Source organism: Podarcis melisellensis (genome assembly GCF_964234715.1).
Source record: "Podarcis melisellensis genome assembly, chromosome: 6".
Lineage (NCBI taxonomy): Eukaryota > Metazoa > Chordata > Lepidosauria > Squamata > Lacertidae > Podarcis > Podarcis melisellensis.
The window spans coordinates 68434305-68451595 of record NC_138538.1 but is presented as its reverse complement, the minus strand read 5'-3'; the positions used below and the strand labels follow the sequence as shown (position 1 = coordinate 68451595).

At 41.1% G+C, this 17291-nt stretch overlaps 2 protein-coding genes across 2 annotated transcripts in view; one reads left to right on the top strand and one right to left on the bottom strand.

Moving 5' to 3' along the window:
* The window catches only part of LOC309372504 (uricase-like), a 35827-nt gene that overhangs the window by 4243 nt on the left and 14293 nt on the right, over positions 1 to 17291 (top strand). The window lies entirely within an intron of this gene.
* DNASE2B (deoxyribonuclease 2 beta) lies at positions 776 to 16175 on the bottom strand. Its single transcript, XM_081915535.1, has 6 exons — positions 16033 to 16175; positions 12219 to 12396; positions 7532 to 7613; positions 6139 to 6300; positions 4047 to 4247; positions 776 to 3331 (listed from the first exon to the last, which is right to left on the bottom strand). The coding sequence occupies exons 1-6, from the start codon at positions 16140 to 16142 to the stop codon at positions 2952 to 2954; spliced, it is 1113 nt and encodes a 370-aa protein (XP_081771661.1). The 5' UTR covers positions 16143 to 16175; the 3' UTR covers positions 776 to 2951.

Sequence of the window (17291 nt, the reverse complement as noted above, 5' to 3'; positions counted from 1 at the left end):
AAATGCCTACTGCCAGAGAGGGAACCAAATGGGTGGACAAAATAACCTGCCTGCTTGCAGTGACAAGAAGTTCTCTTCAGTTGTGCCTTTTTGCTACACGTCCTATTCAAAATTTGCCAGGATTAGTCTGGCGTGAATGAGGAAGCAGGAATTCTGCCAGACTCCTCCTTCCCTGCCACTTACAGTTATGGCAAAGGATGCATTTATTCTGAAACACATTGTGCAACAAACAAGAGTGCTGCCTTCAGATCTTTACTAATTACTAGCCTTTGTTTTATTGCAATGGTCTACTTTGTTCATTGCTCTGATTCAGTTGGGGTGGGGGCTGCCACGTTGCAATTGGAAAACGTGAAGCCACCTTTAAAGATGCAGATCAAACAGAAGGTGAGGCTGCTGTTCTTCCCCCTGTGTTCTTGTCTGCCCTCCCTGCAACAGGGCAGATATTCTCTGGGTTGCCTCCTGGTGACCTTAGCTTGAGTCAACTTAACCTATCTAAAGTGCTTATTTCCACCCAAGTTTTTGACCGAATCTTCAAGATAGCTGTTTGTATGTGCTGCTTGACTCTAGGAACAAATCTTTCATCCTTTTCACCTTCTCTCTCCAAGCTTTGTTCTTTGCGGAAGCCAATTTGGAGCTACGATCCGGACCTTAATCATGGTTGCAATTAGTCATCCACCAGCTTCTCCAAGCAAAGAGCAGTCACCGTCACATACTGAAGCTTGTCCTCTTAGCAGTTCAAAAGTTTGAAACCAATAAGACACAAATGCAACCAAAATGCCAAAGGATCAATCTTTTTAAAAATTTATTCAACAAAACGTATATATGCCACTTGATTATAAGAAAGCTTCTGAGCGGTTTACCAAAACCAACTTCCAGTGCAAAGATCAGGCTGCGTTTAACTTCTCGCATTTCAGAAAGAGTGGATGTTTCTGGAAGTGTGATAATGACAGGATCGCCTTTCAGTGCAAACTGAATTGAATCATCTTCCTCATCGCTAATCGGGAAGCAAGGGTAACCACCCATACTTTCCCATTATACAGGGATATGGACATTATGCAGGGACGTGGTTATAAGCCCTGATAGCCCACCTCTCAATACAAAGACCTTCAGCTCAAAAACTTCCTTATATGCTTTTTTGCTCTTGCTTTAATATTTCTGAAAGTGAAAGAGGAAGCTTTTGCTCAATCCTTGCAGTTGCTGAGTGCAACTTTGTTGTAATTCCCTCTCTCCCACCCTGACATCACCCCTGCCCCCACCAAGTAGAGACATTGTCAAGAGTCAATAATTCATTGTCAAGAATTCATGCACATACTCTAAAGCACTACTATTGGAACCCAAGTTTATCCACAGCTGCAGGGGATATGCTAACTCAAATTTACAGGCATCTTAATACTTTGCAATTTGCAACATTAGAAGCAGAGGCCCAAACTGTTGACTTGGTTGAACCTAGATCTTCTGAGTGCTGATTCTTTCAGTGCAATCCTTTACACGCCTGATCAGACATTACTCCCAGCTAAGAAGGTATAGACAGGCTTACAGTCTTCATTATTGGTTTGGATTTTTAAAAATTGCTTTTCAACCCTTGTGGCTCATAAGGTGTCTCGCAATAATCATAACAAAGCAGTTGTAATATCAGTCAAAACAACAATTACTTCGAAAGCTACAACTAACATTACACAACAAGAGAAAGCAGAAGAGGAAACAGCAGAAGAGAAAGCAGAAGAGGGTCAGAATGTGCCAATTTGACCTATAGGAGGAGAGAATTCCATCATTTGCGGGGGAAACCACTGAAAAAGCCCTGCTTCTGATTGGTGACAAACATCCTGACTGACAAACATTTTGCTAAATCATATGGGGTACCATGCACCAGCTCTTAGGGGCTGAGGTACTTTCACACCCCTGGTTCTTTAGAGGTCAGGGCCCCCTCAGTGTTCAGAAGGTGTTTGGACCCGCTCCCCTGGCTCCACGCGATGTCACGCATGTTACCTCAAGACATTGTGTTTGGTCCCCTCAGTCATCTTGAGAAGATGGGTACTAAGACCCAGGTACAAAATAACTATTAAGTATAGGGGTTAGGCCACATTCCCCTTTAAAATACACTTTAGGGGTGTTAATTCTGAGCACTCTCAGTTTCTTATTTTTCCAATATAAATTCAGTTTTCTACATCTCCACATCGGTTTGTGATATACGTATATATATAAACCCTGAAAATTCATCAGCACTTCAGTGTAGATTTCTCCGAATACATACATTTTTGCAAAGTAATATTGCCAAATATAAAGCATCCATGTACGTCCCACCGCCACTAGTATATGGCTGGGAAACTGTGTTGCAAAATCCAGGCGCTTACTAATTGCAAAAGATGGCTGTGTTTCAGTTTTCGTATTGTTTCAGGAAGTGTGGATGTGGTAGTTTGGCCTTTAAATGCAAACTGAATCAAATTTTATCCCCCTTTCCAATTCAGCAGGTTTTCTCTTTCAGGAGTATTTGTGAGAAGAAGTTCTGAAACTGCACTTAAAACAACACTGTCCTCCTTCTTTTACATAACTGGTAGGCATGCTAGGTTCATAAACCCAGCCTGTGTTTTTAGTCACTTCAAGCTTAAAAACAAACCCAAATTATATACCAAGGAAGCCCACATGCTTCACTAACATTATCTCTCCTATTTTGCTCTAAGAACCAATTATCTAAATCATGCAGGCCTGCTTGAAGTTACATAATGTATATAATTCTGATATTAGGGTATTTTACAGAATACAAAGTCCTTAGAAAAGACTGGAGAATGTAAGAGTAAAAAAAGAAAATAGATATGATCTTCCAGGACAGGCATGATGAACCATCTTGTTTCCTGAAATCATGCCCAAGCCTCTTTTTGTTTCTCCAAAGCCACGAGGACCAGAAACGTTTCTTTTTTAAGAAAGAAGGAAAAATTGCACTTTTCAGGAAGGACCTAGAGGCCAGAGGTCTGTGCTGCATGTGTAAATTCCTGAAACTCACGGCAATCATAATAATGGAGAACCAATGCCCTGAAAGCCATGTAAATATGCGGATTCTGGGTGCAAACGAAGCCACCACTTCTCTTAGCCTGTTGAGGGGAATAATTTAGGTCTCCGACACATGTCCATTGGTCTTCAGGGCGCGAAGAAACGCACCACTTAGAATGGTCGTAATAGGATGAGAATGAGGAGTTCCATGGTGTGCCAACAAGGTTTACATTGTAGACGTGGTAAGGAAGGGAGCAATTGGAGAACAGTCTGTGTCCCTTGCGCTGCCAGGATTCCACCAGGAAGTTTGTTTGCAGTTTCTGAGCCATCCAGGCTATGTAGATATCTGGCAAATAAGGAGTTGGGGGCAAGTGAGAAATTATCACTGGCTTTGCTTCTTAAATTGACTCAATTAGGGCTAATGTTTGTATACTTCATTTCAGTTTGCCACTGAGGGAAGAGAATGCTGGACTAGGCAGGCCTCTGGTCTGATCCAGCATGGCTTTGAACTTTTAAAGTGGCAAATAAACTCTCCCTGCTTCTCTGTCTCTTTTTCTTATTCAGCTGACATTCAGTATCTTATGGCTTTCTGTGAGAACTGGGCATGCTCAGTACTCATTAGGCTACTTTGAAGGAAGGTCACCCCCACCCCACTTTGGTTTCAATTTCATTTTGTTTTATTTCGTTTCATTCTCAGTGGCTCCAGTCTTGTCCACAAGGGGACCCTGGAGTTTCCTGTTAGAGGGACTTACCTTTTTTGAAGGACCCCTAGATGTTTGTAATGATTAAGGCCCCGGGTGTTCAGTTTTGATTAAGGTGTTTCAGTGTTCAGAGTTTGGGTTGCATCCTCACTGCCATTATCACAATTTTTCTGCCCTCAGCGGGAGGTGAATTATTATCCATCCCTTTGTTATTACGGATATGCAAATATATAGATATACTGCTAAATGTTTCTAAGACCTCCAGTAGTTGATGCATCAGGTTTCCTGTCAGGAATCCCCTCAAAGCCCCCTCCTCCCCCATTTCCACAAAAGTAATAACTTCATGATAGATATTCTTACCTTCGTGATCATACCGTGTTTTAGCAAAGTTGAAAAGAATTTCTCCCTGGGCTGACTGAAGCTTAGTAAGGCTTTGATTTGAAGGAACTGAAGGCAGCTGTGCTCCTGCACACATTGTTTGCAAGTTGGGGAGCTCTGCTTGAAAGGGCTTTGGGATGGAACAGTTGTAGACATTTGGATTGTAGAATAACAATTGCTTATCTGAAGAAAATAGAAAAAAGAAAAAATCAGGGAAAGTGCTAAATGCTGTCCTGGTTTTGAAGAACATATGTAAGCAGCATTGATACAAGCAATTTTTGTGAGAGGATCTATTACACACCCATCTGATTCCTGAGTTTCTAGAAGGAATTGTTTTCTGCTTTACACTTTTGCATTCAGCGCTGTTTCCACACTGCTGCAGTTCGTCCTCTGCCAAAAACTACGTTATTTGTCTTGTTGTTCCCTTGTCATTACTTTATTCCACTCCATACACTTCAATGCACCGAAAACATGGTGCAAACTGAGAGAAGGGTATAATCAATCATGTATCCTTTGCAGACTTAAAGAAACAACAGCCAATGCCTATTATATTCCATGGGTGAACACTAGTTTCAGCCCACTGATTCCTTGTTCCTGTGCCCAGCTTCTGGTCTGTGCTTCACCCAGGATCAGGTGATTATGTTGCCCAAACATAGGCATGTTCATTCAGAATAAACTTGGACAATATGTAGACCAAATTTTGAGCTGCAATTCCATACACACTGACCTGGAAGTAAGTCTCATTTAATTCACTTCTCAGTAAGTATCTGTATGATAACAACAACAACAACAACAACAACAACAACAACAACAACAACATAGCATCTCCATACTTTGGAATCTGAGTGGGAAACTGTTAACAGTTTGAGACAGACACCTTAGATTTGCAGAAATGCAGCTTATTCCATGTGGAATTGAGAAGCAGCAAATATAAAACATTGAAAAAGTTTCCTTCCCCCCCCCAAAAAAGTCACCTTTTAAAGTAACTGCACACTGGCATGCATGCTGGAAATAAGAAAAAGGTGTTGCAATGGCTGCTCTGGCACTTGCAAAAGGTTCTAGCTTTCATGGTTGCCAAGGCTAGTTTGAAAACCCTAGGAGCAATAAGTCTATGTCCCTAAAACCAAAAACAATGTAACAAAAGCCCATATGATTTCAATATTTGTGATAAAGGTTGTAATCGTAAGCAAACATATTAAGTATGGCTACATTGCTGAAATCCGTTTCTTTGTAGCTGAATATGTTTTCGAGTTGAGAGAAAAGGCAATAGTTGAACTTTTAGGATTGCAGCCTTAATCTCACACTTACAGTTCAGATGTGTATTAGTCACATTAGTCCTTCAAAAACCAAGGCAATGGCTTGTCTCTGAACTCTAAACACATTCGGTTGCAAAACATTCAATTTCTGGGACACTTAATATGCGTGCTTCGACTTACATCCTTATATCCAGGTGTCCTTTGTTCTTATGCCTGGATAGCTCAGTTGGTTAGAACGTGGTGCTGATAATGCCAAGGTTGCAGGTTTGATCCCCGTATGGGACAACTGCATATTCTTGCTTTGCAGCGGATTGGACTAGATGATGCTCAGGGTGTCTTCCAACTGTACAATTCTATGAATCACAACCATTGAATAGATCTGTGTTTCTGGACATACAGTACTTACTGCTCTTAGTGTTAAGCCTTTGTAAACTTTTTCCAGCCCTAGAACAACCATTTTGTAACTCTTTTCATTGGAGCTGAGATTAAGACTGCTGTTTCAAAAGCTCTTCCTAGGGGACAAGGCCCATTTGACTTCCAAGTCAGCATGCCCAGCTAATGATTATAATTTGCCACATGCATGAAAATGGTATGCCAAATTCGTTGAGGCCTGCAGTCAATGTGTGTCGGCACTTAGCAAGTTTCACATTCTTGATTCAAAACTTGAAGTGCTACCAATTACGATTTAAGATGACCGTCCTGCAAGTTTCAAAACAAGCCATACATACATAAGGCACATCTAAGGTAACAAACACCGGCAGCCAGAAACTCATCTAGACATGTTCGCGCTCACTTTCTAGACAGTAAGCTATCATTACCTATTTCCGCAAACTGCTCATATCGGAATGTTATGCAGATTGCTATCTGCCCATTGAACTTTCCCGTGCGTGGATATCCATAGCCGTCCTCGGGAAATGGAGGGAATTCGGGAATACTGTGTATAACCCAGAAACCTTGGGACTGGTCCAAGAGCAAAAACCCTGTCATTAATAAAGGAAGAAAAATGCAAAGAATTGTGTCATCGTGGGAATTTCAGTGAACATAAAAGTCAAAAGCCTCTCTCCAATGCATTATCCCAGTTAAATAATTTAATGGTCTGACTAATACACAGGAATGTGGTTTGGAATCACTTTTCCCAGCACAGGATCCTTCTATTCACTCAGCACAGTCTCACACATGTCTTCCACACAGTAAACGGTGACAGTGTCTGCCTAGAAAAAAGGTACCAGCAACTCACTCATTTTCTCAGCGGATTCTGGAAGTTCTGGGGTCAAACTGGACATGATGTGAAAATTCGGCAACCAGGATCTCTGGGGAAGTGGCCAATGGGGAAAGGGGTGCTTAACCCTTTCCTCCTGTACTTCTGGGCAAAGCTAATAGCAAGAAAACCTCAAAGAGGAATGCATTAAACACCTTCTTCCCAAGGGCCACTTTCCTGATAGCTGAAGCTACTAATTAGTTCAAAATCTACCCGCAACAGCCTACTGGCCATTGTAATCAAGGATTTCTCCACATTTTGTGACTAGTTTGGCCAAGATCCCAGCGTATGACTTTGCAGAAGTTGATTATCCCTCTCTAGAATAGTTTTTAAAAAAATCTTCTTTCCTCACTGCAGAAAGTATTTCAGCATGTGCCTTGAGGGGAGGATTTGCACGACCTTTTAAATGTGGAGAAATGTGGATTGCTAGATATAGAGCGATTAGACGTGGAGTCATCAAGACTAAACCTGTGGGGAAATAGCCATTTCTTCAGTATAGGTTCAGATTGCCAAATTTTACACACTTAACTTTCTGCTACCGCCAAACAGCTTCCCAAAAGAGTTCAGCGCCAGAATGGCATATGGGAGGCATGTTCTGCTCTGGGGTCACCCAGATAGGAGAGTGCAGAAGTCACTCTCTGCCCAGGAATTCATATTTCATATTCAGGCATTATCTATCACCTATCCATTCAGTATGACCAAATCATTTGCTTATATCCTCCTATTTTGTTCAGGAGGTTGAATACATTTCTTTCCTTTTATAAAAATTTTTTGGTGGCGGAGATGAAGGTTTTCATCCTTGAAAGTGCTTTCCCATTCAGAATGGCCAGTTTCCGATTTCCCACTTCAACTCCCTCACATAGCAAGGAAGGTGTGCAGGGCATTGTGTGGTTTTCTGGACCCCTATTCATCTGTCGCAGGTGGAAACGGGCCCAAAAGCCACTTGGTAATACCTTTAGAATGTCCATGTGTCCAGCTGTAATTCATTTTGTTAGGTGGTCCATCATTATATATCACATAGGCAGTGCTGTTTTCCTAAACAGACAGACACCAGTCTATTAAATATGTTATTTAAGGAAACATGATTCTAAAAAGCAACACTCTCCTGATCATTGACACAAGAGGGTCCTTTGCCGCTGGTCTGAAACCAAAGGCATAATCTAGATACACAGCTATAAATCACCTCTAGTGCTGTAAAAAGTAGGGATGCTGGGAAATACCAAAGAAAACAGAAATCGAAGCAGAAATTCTTACACCCCTAGCGAGCAGTCACATTGGCCCATAGCCTATGTTATTAAAATTATCCTCCTTCAAAATTACCCTTTGTACAGAGTGAACTTTTCGCATTGCATTTTCTCCTGTGTGTTATAAGTGGATGCATATCACTAGTTTTAAAAAAACTTAATTGTATTTAAATGTGGCTGCTGGAAAGATGGCAAGAAGCTAATACTATCTTGGCAGTCTGGCCAACTTTTTAAAATATATATCAATGCCTACTTATTTCAATATAATTAACAACTCCTAGTAAAAAATGTTGTTTGTAATGAATACTAACAATCAATCATTAACTACATATTTAAATATACACACTACTTGGAAAACAGCTCCTAAGAGAATGCAAATTTAATAGCTTGTTGGTCACTTTAAAAAAAAGTCATAGATTCGGTTCTTGAAATCAGAACAGATAAGAAAATTATCTCATTCAACAAGGTGCACATCAAAAGACCAAGTTAGTAGTCTGTCCAACTTTACATTTTATAGAATCCTTGCCTATGATAATCAAAAAAGAGCTTGCACCTGGCTCTTTGAGAAAGTTACCAGGCTAGAGAAACAAGCATACTAACATTAAACATTTCAGACAACATTCTCCCCAAGATGAGCGAATTCTCTGTCTCCTACCCAACACACCAGGGAGAAAGCTTCTTTTTGACACATGGATACTTGTGTGTGCATCTGTGTGTTTCAGGGTTTAGTAGCACTCACAGATTTGGGACCAAACAATGTGGAAATTAGCTGTGATGCTAATCCTTCCTGCTAATTATTAAAAGGAAACCTGGTATAGTATAGCTAAATGCCTGTAGACATAGGTTTCTGGGAGGACAACCACAAACCTAGCCTTCTCAGTGCTCTTTCATAGCAAAAGGTTGGGAAAATGTTCATTAGATGCATACATACAAAAATATTTGGGGGAACTGCTTGCAAAAATGTGCATATTTGTCAAAACGGCATACAAAATTAAGTTTATTAGGAGAAATCTGTATCCAAAAAAATTGACAAATTTTCACGAGGGTTTAATTCCTCTCCCTCCATGTGTGCAAATTGCTGCAGAAATCCTGAGAACTGAAAAACATGATGAATGAAGGATTTAAGATGAGAAACTAAAATGGACAAATTTGCCAATCCCTAATGAGGACTCACCTGTGTGGTGTTTTTTTTCTATGGCCGCTCAAGTCACCCTTTTACCTAGGGTAGCCATATGCCCCACTTTCAGAGGACAACCCTCTGTTTGGTCATCATCTACTGAATGACCGTCTGGTTGTCCAGCAATGAACTTCAAGGATGGAGTGGACTGAGCAGGCACACAGGTCACTTAAGGACACTCTTCTCTACTACGGTGAGATATTGCGTTTCTATTTCTATTTTACAATCATTTCTAAATTAGCACCTATAACCTGTAAATTAGCATGTGAACATCTTATGCAAAAATATGTCCTCTTTTGACCATGTGTGGGTGTGTCACATTTCCATTTTGGGGGAGAGGTGCTTCAACAGAAAATGGTTAATCAGAAGAGGCGCCGAATGGGGCTCAACAGACTGTGAGAATTGCATTAATTGACCTGTGTGAATCTAGATGGGCTGAGGTGCAATTCAGTGAGGAAATTAAAATTAATAACCTCTTATTAGTTGGGTTATGGGACACAGGTGCTGATATTACCTCAGTATCCAAGAAGCTATTGCAACCTGGCCAAATTTTAGAAGGCTAATAATAATAATAATAATAATAATAATAATAATAATAATAATAATTTATACCCCACCCATCTGGCTGGGATTCCCCAGCCACTCTGGGTGACTTCTAACAAAAGATTAAAAATACATTAAAACATCAGTCATTAAAAACTTCCCTAAACAGGACTGCCTTCAGATGTCTTCTAAAAGTCAGATAGTTGTTTATTTACTTGGCATTTGATGGGAGGGTGTTCCACAGGCCGGGCGCCACTACTGAGAAGGCCCTCTGCTTGGTTCCCTGTAACTTCACTTCTCACAGTGAGGGAACCCCCAGAAGGCCCTCGGTGCTGGATCTCGGTGTCTGGGTTGAACAATGGGGGTGGAGACGCTCCTTCAGGTATACTGGGCCAAGGCCATTCTGGATTAGTTGTGGTTTCCAGGTCACCTTCAAAGGTAGCCCCACATAGAGTGCATTGCAGTAGTCCAAGCAGGAGATAACTAGAGCATGCACTACTCTGGCGAGACAGTCCGCGGGCAGATAGGGTCTCAGCCTGCGTACCAGATAGAGCTGGTGGGCAGCTGCCCTGGACACAGATTTGATCTGTGCCTCCATGGAGAGCTGTGAGTCCAAAATGACTCCCAAGCTGTGCTCCTGCTCCTTCAGGTAAAGAGGTAATGAGTTGATTGTAACTCCCTATGGGGGCCAAGCAGTAAAAACCAGTCTAGCCCAGGTGGATTGTGAATACAAAGATTTTAAAGTGTCCTTACCAGTTTTAGTACATAAAAATGGTATGTTTACACCTTGCCTTATAGACAACAATCTCATTTTAGACAGCATTTAGCTCAGCAGGCTAGTGAATCGTCTAGCCCAGTTGTTTTCAACCTGTGGGTCCCCAGATGTTGTTGCTAGCTAGGGCTGATGGGAGTTGTAGTTCAACAACGTCTGGGGACCCACAGGTTGAGAAAGGCTGGCTAGCCAATGTGTTGAGCCTGTCACTGGAAATGCAAATCAGTTTGATGAAGGTTGTGAGTCAACAGAAATTTCTTTGGCGAAGTCTGGTGAGAATACCATGACTTCTCCTTCACCCCTTCTTGATCATAACTTTAAGAAAGAACTGCTTAAGGACCCAACTTTGGAAGTATGTAGAAGTGCGGGAGAAAGAGTTGCTTTATAGACAGTTCTTTCCAAAGAGATCTGCCCCAGAGTGTGAGCCTAGAAGACAGATGATAGTGCCACAGACTACGGCAAGGATATTGGCAAATTAATATGGACCATGATACATCTATCAAATCAGCATTTATTACACATATGGACTTGTATGAGTTCATTAACATGCCTTCTGGATTATGGAATGCTCCTAGGCCTTGATTAATTCTCTGCTCAATGGCATGTCTAACTTTGCTTGTGCCTATTTAGATGATATTGCAGTCTTTAGTAACTCCTGGGATGATCATTTGAAGCATGCACAGAGTGTTTTGGTCAAGATTCAACATGCCGGTCTAATTTTGAATGTTTCGAAGTGCCAGTCTGCCTGAGGAGAGGTGGGATATCTTGGACACCTCGTTGGGAGTGGTCATATTAAGCCATTAGAGTCTAAAGCCCAAAGTATTCAGGATTGGCCAGTACCTAAGGCCAAATGTCAAATACTGTCTTTCCTAGGCTTAATTGGGTTTTATAGGTGATTCATTCCTGACTTTGTAATACCACTTGCTGATTTGTGTTAAAAATATCAAACTGACAATTGTATGGAACGATATCTGTCAAAATGCTTTTAATGCCTTAAAGCAAGCTTTGCTGCAGTCTCAATTGTTAACTGCACCTGATCAAAAGAAGCCTTTTGTAGTTCAGACTGACGCTTCGGAAGCTGGTCTTGGTGCCATCCTGCTTCAACATGGTGTTGAAGGTGAACTACGTCCTGTTGTATTTACCAGTAAGAAGTTATTGCCCAGAGAATGCAATTATGCTGCGGTGAGAAGGAGTGTTTGGCTGTAGTATGGGCCCTTGATAAATTATGCTCTTACCACTGGGGTCAATGGTTTACGATCGAAACAGATCATTCCCCGTTATGTTGGTTAGACAAGAGTAAACAATTCTAACTAAAAGCTTTTAAGGTGGAGTCTCACTCTTCAGGAGTTTGATTTTGACATAGTTTATATTTGACATATAAAAGGAAGTGCTAATAAAGTTGTTGGCTGTTTATCTAGAATCTATGTGGATTATGAAGATTCAAGTTAATTTTAACTGGTGTATTTTAATGTTGCAGTATGTATTATGGATACAGTGGTACCTCAGGTTAAGTACTTAATTCGTTCCGGAGGTCCGTACTTGACCTGAAACTGTTCTTCACCTGAAGCACCACTTAAGCTAATGGGGCCTCCCGCTGCTGCCGTGCTGCTGGAGCCCGAGTTCTGTTCTCATCCTGAAGCAAATTTCTTAACCTGAAGCACTATTTCTAGGTTAGCAAAGTCTGTAACCTGAAGCGGATGTAACCTGAGGTACCACTGTATTTTTTATGTGTGTTTCCTGTTTTGTAACTTATTTGCTCGGTTCTCGTTGGTTGTTGAATGGTTACAGTAAATATATTGCTTGTGGTCCACACCCCTGCCCTAAATACTCTTACTGAGATTTCCCTCAGTACTTTTTTAAGGGCCTTTCTGTCTGCTTCATTTGCTTTTGTAGTTATCACTTGCCTCGGACTTGTACGTTTGGTAGAGCTGCTGCAACGTTTGCCCCAGAGCACTTTCTGTCATGTTGACGAAATATTTGCTTGGTTTCCAAATCGGAGCCAAAGAATCCATAAACATGTATTCCAGCCCAGTTCCAGCCACATCGTGACTCATGTGCTTGGGGAATTTGTAAAGAACATACCTAGGGAAAAAATGTGTAGGGTTAAATTGGGAGTGCTTTAAGAAAAGGTTTGTTATGCATCAAAATTATACCTTAAAAACAAATTGTAGCTAATGATGCAAACATGGTCAGCTTTGGAAATTGTCAGTAGCTAATTATGTAAACGCGCCAGCTTGAAATGAGTTTTTCAGATACACCTCGCTTGAACTTCAGGTATATCACCGCATTTGAAAGGGAATGGCTAAAATTCAGATGACAAGTTAATGGTCTGGATGCCTGTTGTACAGCCAGTTCTTACAATATTTCCTATTTTCCGATTAATTATATTTTCCCTGGAAGTTCGGACTTATATTTTGACATCCTGGTTTGCATGCTGTTACATTAAAATTGCATTGTGCTCTGGCCATTATAGCTATGTTGTGCCTTCATTACATGCTATTATATATAGTTGATTCCAATTATGACCTTGAAGAAACCACAGAGGGCTTGTGTGGGATGCTTTAACTGTGGCAGAAGTCTCAGACACTCCTGAATTACTCCAAGAAAGGTCAGAAGTGCCGGCTGCCACCAGAAAGCAAGGGAAATGCAGTTCCAAATGCCCCTCTGCTTAATTAAATGACCTGGGATCCACTGGGAATAACATTACCCTGTGGGTGGAATTCGATGCAAATTCTACTCAAAGTAGACCCTTTGAAATGAACCAACATGACTAATTCAGCCATGACAAATAAATTGCATTAGCTGAATACAACCCAAACACCTGAACATTCTTAGAAGAATCAGGGAACGCTTGGTGCTGAAAAGGTGTGGACTTTGTTAAACATCTCCACACCATGTGCTGCTGTCTCTCCAGCTAAGTATGGGGGGAGTGGGGAGCAGTGGAGAGGACTGGCAGCAAGCACCCTATCTTTCCAAACTTAATACTTGCCTAAATAAAAGTTGTCTTTGTTTCTATATAATATGAAGTACAAGCCAACTTTAATAAAATATTGGGGTGGGGCAGGTAAGCCCCACCCCACATAATCCATCACAAGACATGGCACACACCATTTGAATGGCAATGCCCATCAACTTTGTGGGAGCCTGGTCCCCTTAAATATTTTGGGGGGGGGCTGAAGAGACCTGAGCCCCTAGGAGTTGGCTCCTATGAGTACAAGTAAGCTATGTCAGCTCCTTCATAATATTCACTAGACTGGTCAGCTATGGAAAATGAGAAATTCATCCAAGCTACCAGGTTGCTTTTGTAAAGCAGAGATACCTTCTTTTAAAGGCTACATCAGAAATACCTAATGCAGATGCGTATGAGCAAATAGTCTAGTAAACCTTTTCTAGGCCAGAACTGGCCTATATATAGTGACTTGTTTGTTCTGTGGCAAGTAAGTGTCATCTCCAAGTTGACCAGAGAGAAACTCCTTACAGTAGCTGTTAAAAAAATTATATACCACGGGCATTTAGGCATGTTAGGAAAGTTAAGCTTTTGTGCGGGCTAGTATATAGTATACTTATTCGCAAGGCTGTTTTGTGAACGCAAACTAAAAACCACCAAGATCACATTGTGCATTAAATATTTCTGAGATTTTTAAAGAACCCATTTCCTATACAGTATATAAAAATGAGTTCATGTCAATTCACCTTGTAATTTTCATGGGTCTCAGAGAAACATTCTTTATTAATCTACCGTACCAGATCACAACAATGCCCCATCACAATAGCTCGTGCTTTAAATGAGGATGCAAGCAGATTAATAATTAGTGCACTTATGAAACGCACCTGCTGAAACTTATTTCACCTTTCTGCTAAGAGTTGTCATTAGAAATGAATGCACCCTTTGCTTTTCTGCAAGGAGCAGTAGTTTTTCATGCAAGAGTTTCACTTCTGCTCTGCCCCTCGTTACTTCAAACCACACAAATGTGGAAGCCATAAATACTGTCAGTTTAAAACAGCTGGCTTGGGATTTTTAATTGTGTTTTGTTTTGCAAGATGGTGGTGGTGGGTTGTTCTTGTTTTTACAAAACTTAAAAGTCACATTGAAAGAAAATTTGGCCGTTTCTTCCTCCTACTTTGCATAGATGTACACAAAGTCAATGGAGCTTAGCTGAGAACCTAACTACAATGCCTGGTTAGGAATGAGATTGTGAGCTCTAAAATACTAAATATTAGCCCGGTGGGGGGCACTGCAGTGTGCAGGGAGCATAGTGTTAAGCCTTCCCTCCCCAGCAGCAATCCTGGTACTCCCACCTCCTGCATATTTCAATTAGTGCAGTGGTACCTTGGTTCTCAAAATTAATCTGTTCCGGAAGTCAGTTCCAAAACCAAAGTGTTCCAAAACCAAGGCGCGCTTTCCCATAGAAAGTAATGCAAAATGGATCAATCTGTTCCAGACTTTTAGAAATAACCCCTAAAACATCCATTTAACATGAATTTATTATCTAATGAGACCATTGACCCATAAAATGAAAGCAATAAACAATGTACTGCAGTCACACAATCAATCAATACGTAGCTGAACTGGGTTCCATACAGTCACAAAAACAAAACAAAAAGAGCCACAAAAGCAAAAACACAAAATAAATAGCAGAAACAGAACAGACCTCAGCGTGACACTCAAAACGGAAGTGTGGCACACTCTACAAGGGTAACACTCAAAATGGAGCACATTCGGCTTCCGAAGAAAGTTTGCAAACACTTACTTCCGGGTTTGCAGTGTTTGGGTTCCAAGTTGTTTGAGTACCAAGGAGTTTGAGAATCAAGGTAGCACTGTATTAGGAAAATCCCCCCATTGCCAGTTGGGCTCTGTATGAGTAACAACATGTCTTTAAAAAAAAAGGATCTGCAAATGTGGACCTAGAGTCAGCAGAGTTAAATGAACGTTGGAGACTGAATTTCAACAGCACATGCAATCATCGCCGAAAGACTTTCTGCATCAGTTGACAGTACCGTCTCCACAGGTGTAGAACAAGCAACTCGTTTCTCCTATCTGTCAGCTTTCACATACTGATATGCCTAGCTGCAAAATGAGCCTTGATTAACAAAGCAGATGATGTGCTTCAGGGATCCAGATTGTGTCACCATGCTAAGGCTGTCATACGAGGAGACAGCTCACTCCCCAAGATAGTTATGCGAGAGATATTTCTGAAGAACAAGATTGAAATGGAGACATTATGAAATAGCTGCCTGCTGCCTCCTCCCTAGTCAGCCCTGTACTGCCGGATAAGAGAGGGAGGGAGAAGGAAGGGAAACACTTCCACGATGAGATGCAAGCTTGGCATACGTGCTATTCTTACTGCTCTTGTTTCCCTGAGGCTTGGAATTGTAATGCATAATCATTTTCTCTCTTGATCAAAAGAAACAAGCCCTCTGTGAATCAATGGCTGTTTTGCAATTAGTCATAATGCGATGATGTGCATAAATTGCGCAGAAAACTAATCAGATTTCAGTAGCTTACATTTCATTTTCTGGAGGTATAGTTCAAAGGCAACTTTAACAGCCTCTGATATTAATTTGCTAATTATTTTCTCTTAGAGTTGAGTGTTGGAGCTTCATGTTGTCCCATATATATATATATATATATATATATATATATATATATATATATATATAGGCAAGTATATATATATACTTGCCTCGGCTTCCTTCAAACCCAGCTGTTTTACCTACCAGTCCACTGGCTTGCCGTCATCATTTATGCAGGAAATTTGAGATGCCCACAGGGGCAGGGCAGTACCAAAGAACAGCAAAGATATGCTCCATAAAATTCTGACAGTCATCTTGGCTCCATCAGCAGATCGCAAAAGGGGAAGCTGGCAAGACGATTTAAGCTTATCTGAAGCTCGCTGGTCTCCTTCCATTCAATTCAGTTTCGTTTTACAGTCAGCCGTCAGAGCAGTGAAACTACCACAGCAAAAATTGGCACGCTGTCACTCACGGTATAGTATACAGTATGAGCGGGCAGACGGCAGGCTTGTGAGAATGATCTACCTTTTCGTTTGTTTTTTAACTAGATCACTAAGATCCACCCAATGGGAACCAAGTGTTTGTATACAGTATAGAGATATACACTTAGAATTAAAAAAGGGTCATGCTTAGTCCAGGATTTCCCAGCCCCCCCATTACCAGAAATGAGTGCTCTCAGCCTTTTCACACAAAACTCTAATCCCCGTTTTCCAATCCCTGAGTTTTCTTCTGGAAAAAAAAGAGTAAGATGTAGGGCACACTCAAACCATCCATTTAATGCATATCCAACACATGTTTACAGTACATGATGTCCCCCACGTAATCCCAGGAACTGTTTCTTAAGGCTGCTGGGAATTATAGTTCTGCAGTTCCCAGACTTCTTTGGGAGAAGTGTGCAGTAAATAATAATAATAATATAGTGAGACCTGTGACAAATTTAACATTCAACATTGACCAAGCAGGTCAAACTTAATACAGTACTTTAAATAAACAAGCCAATGCCACTAATAGCTGATTAACCAATTATCTGAGTTGTAACTAATGTTAAAGAGTTGGAAGAGAGGTGGTATTGTTGATCCACCGCAAGTCATTCTGAGATCAATTGGGCAAACCCGTTTCCTTATCCCTGATTTAGAGCATAGAAGCAGAAAGGGAAAAGCAAAAATGCATTGAAAATTATTTTATTTATTTCCATTAATAACCTGACTTTCATCCTAGGAGCTGGAAATCTTAGCCACATCTGTTTATCCTTGCAAAAGCCCTGTGAGGAAGGCTTGGCTGAGAGATAGTGACCACCCTCCAAGGTGACTCAAAAAGCTTTGTAGCTGACAGAGGGAGGGTGGGTGGCGCTGTGGTCTAAACCACTGAGCCTCCTGAGCTTGCTGATCATAAGGTCAGAAGTTTGAATCCCTGTGATGGAGTGAGCTCCCGTTGCTTTGTCCCAGCTCCTGCTAACCTAGCAG

Excerpts from the sequence above, each read along its gene's own strand:
- DNASE2B (XM_081915535.1), bottom strand. The coding sequence starts at position 16,142 with ATGACTGTCAGAATTTTATGGAGCATATCTTTGCTGTTCTTTGGTACT. Across the intron at positions 4,248-6,138 it reads TGAGCAGTTTGCGGAAATAG|ATAAGCAATTGTTATTCTAC; the intron begins GTAATGATAGCT and ends TATTTTCTTCAG. Across the intron at positions 3,332-4,046 it reads AACACGGTATGATCACGAAG|ATATCTACATAGCCTGGATG; the intron begins GTAAGAATATCT and ends CTTATTTGCCAG.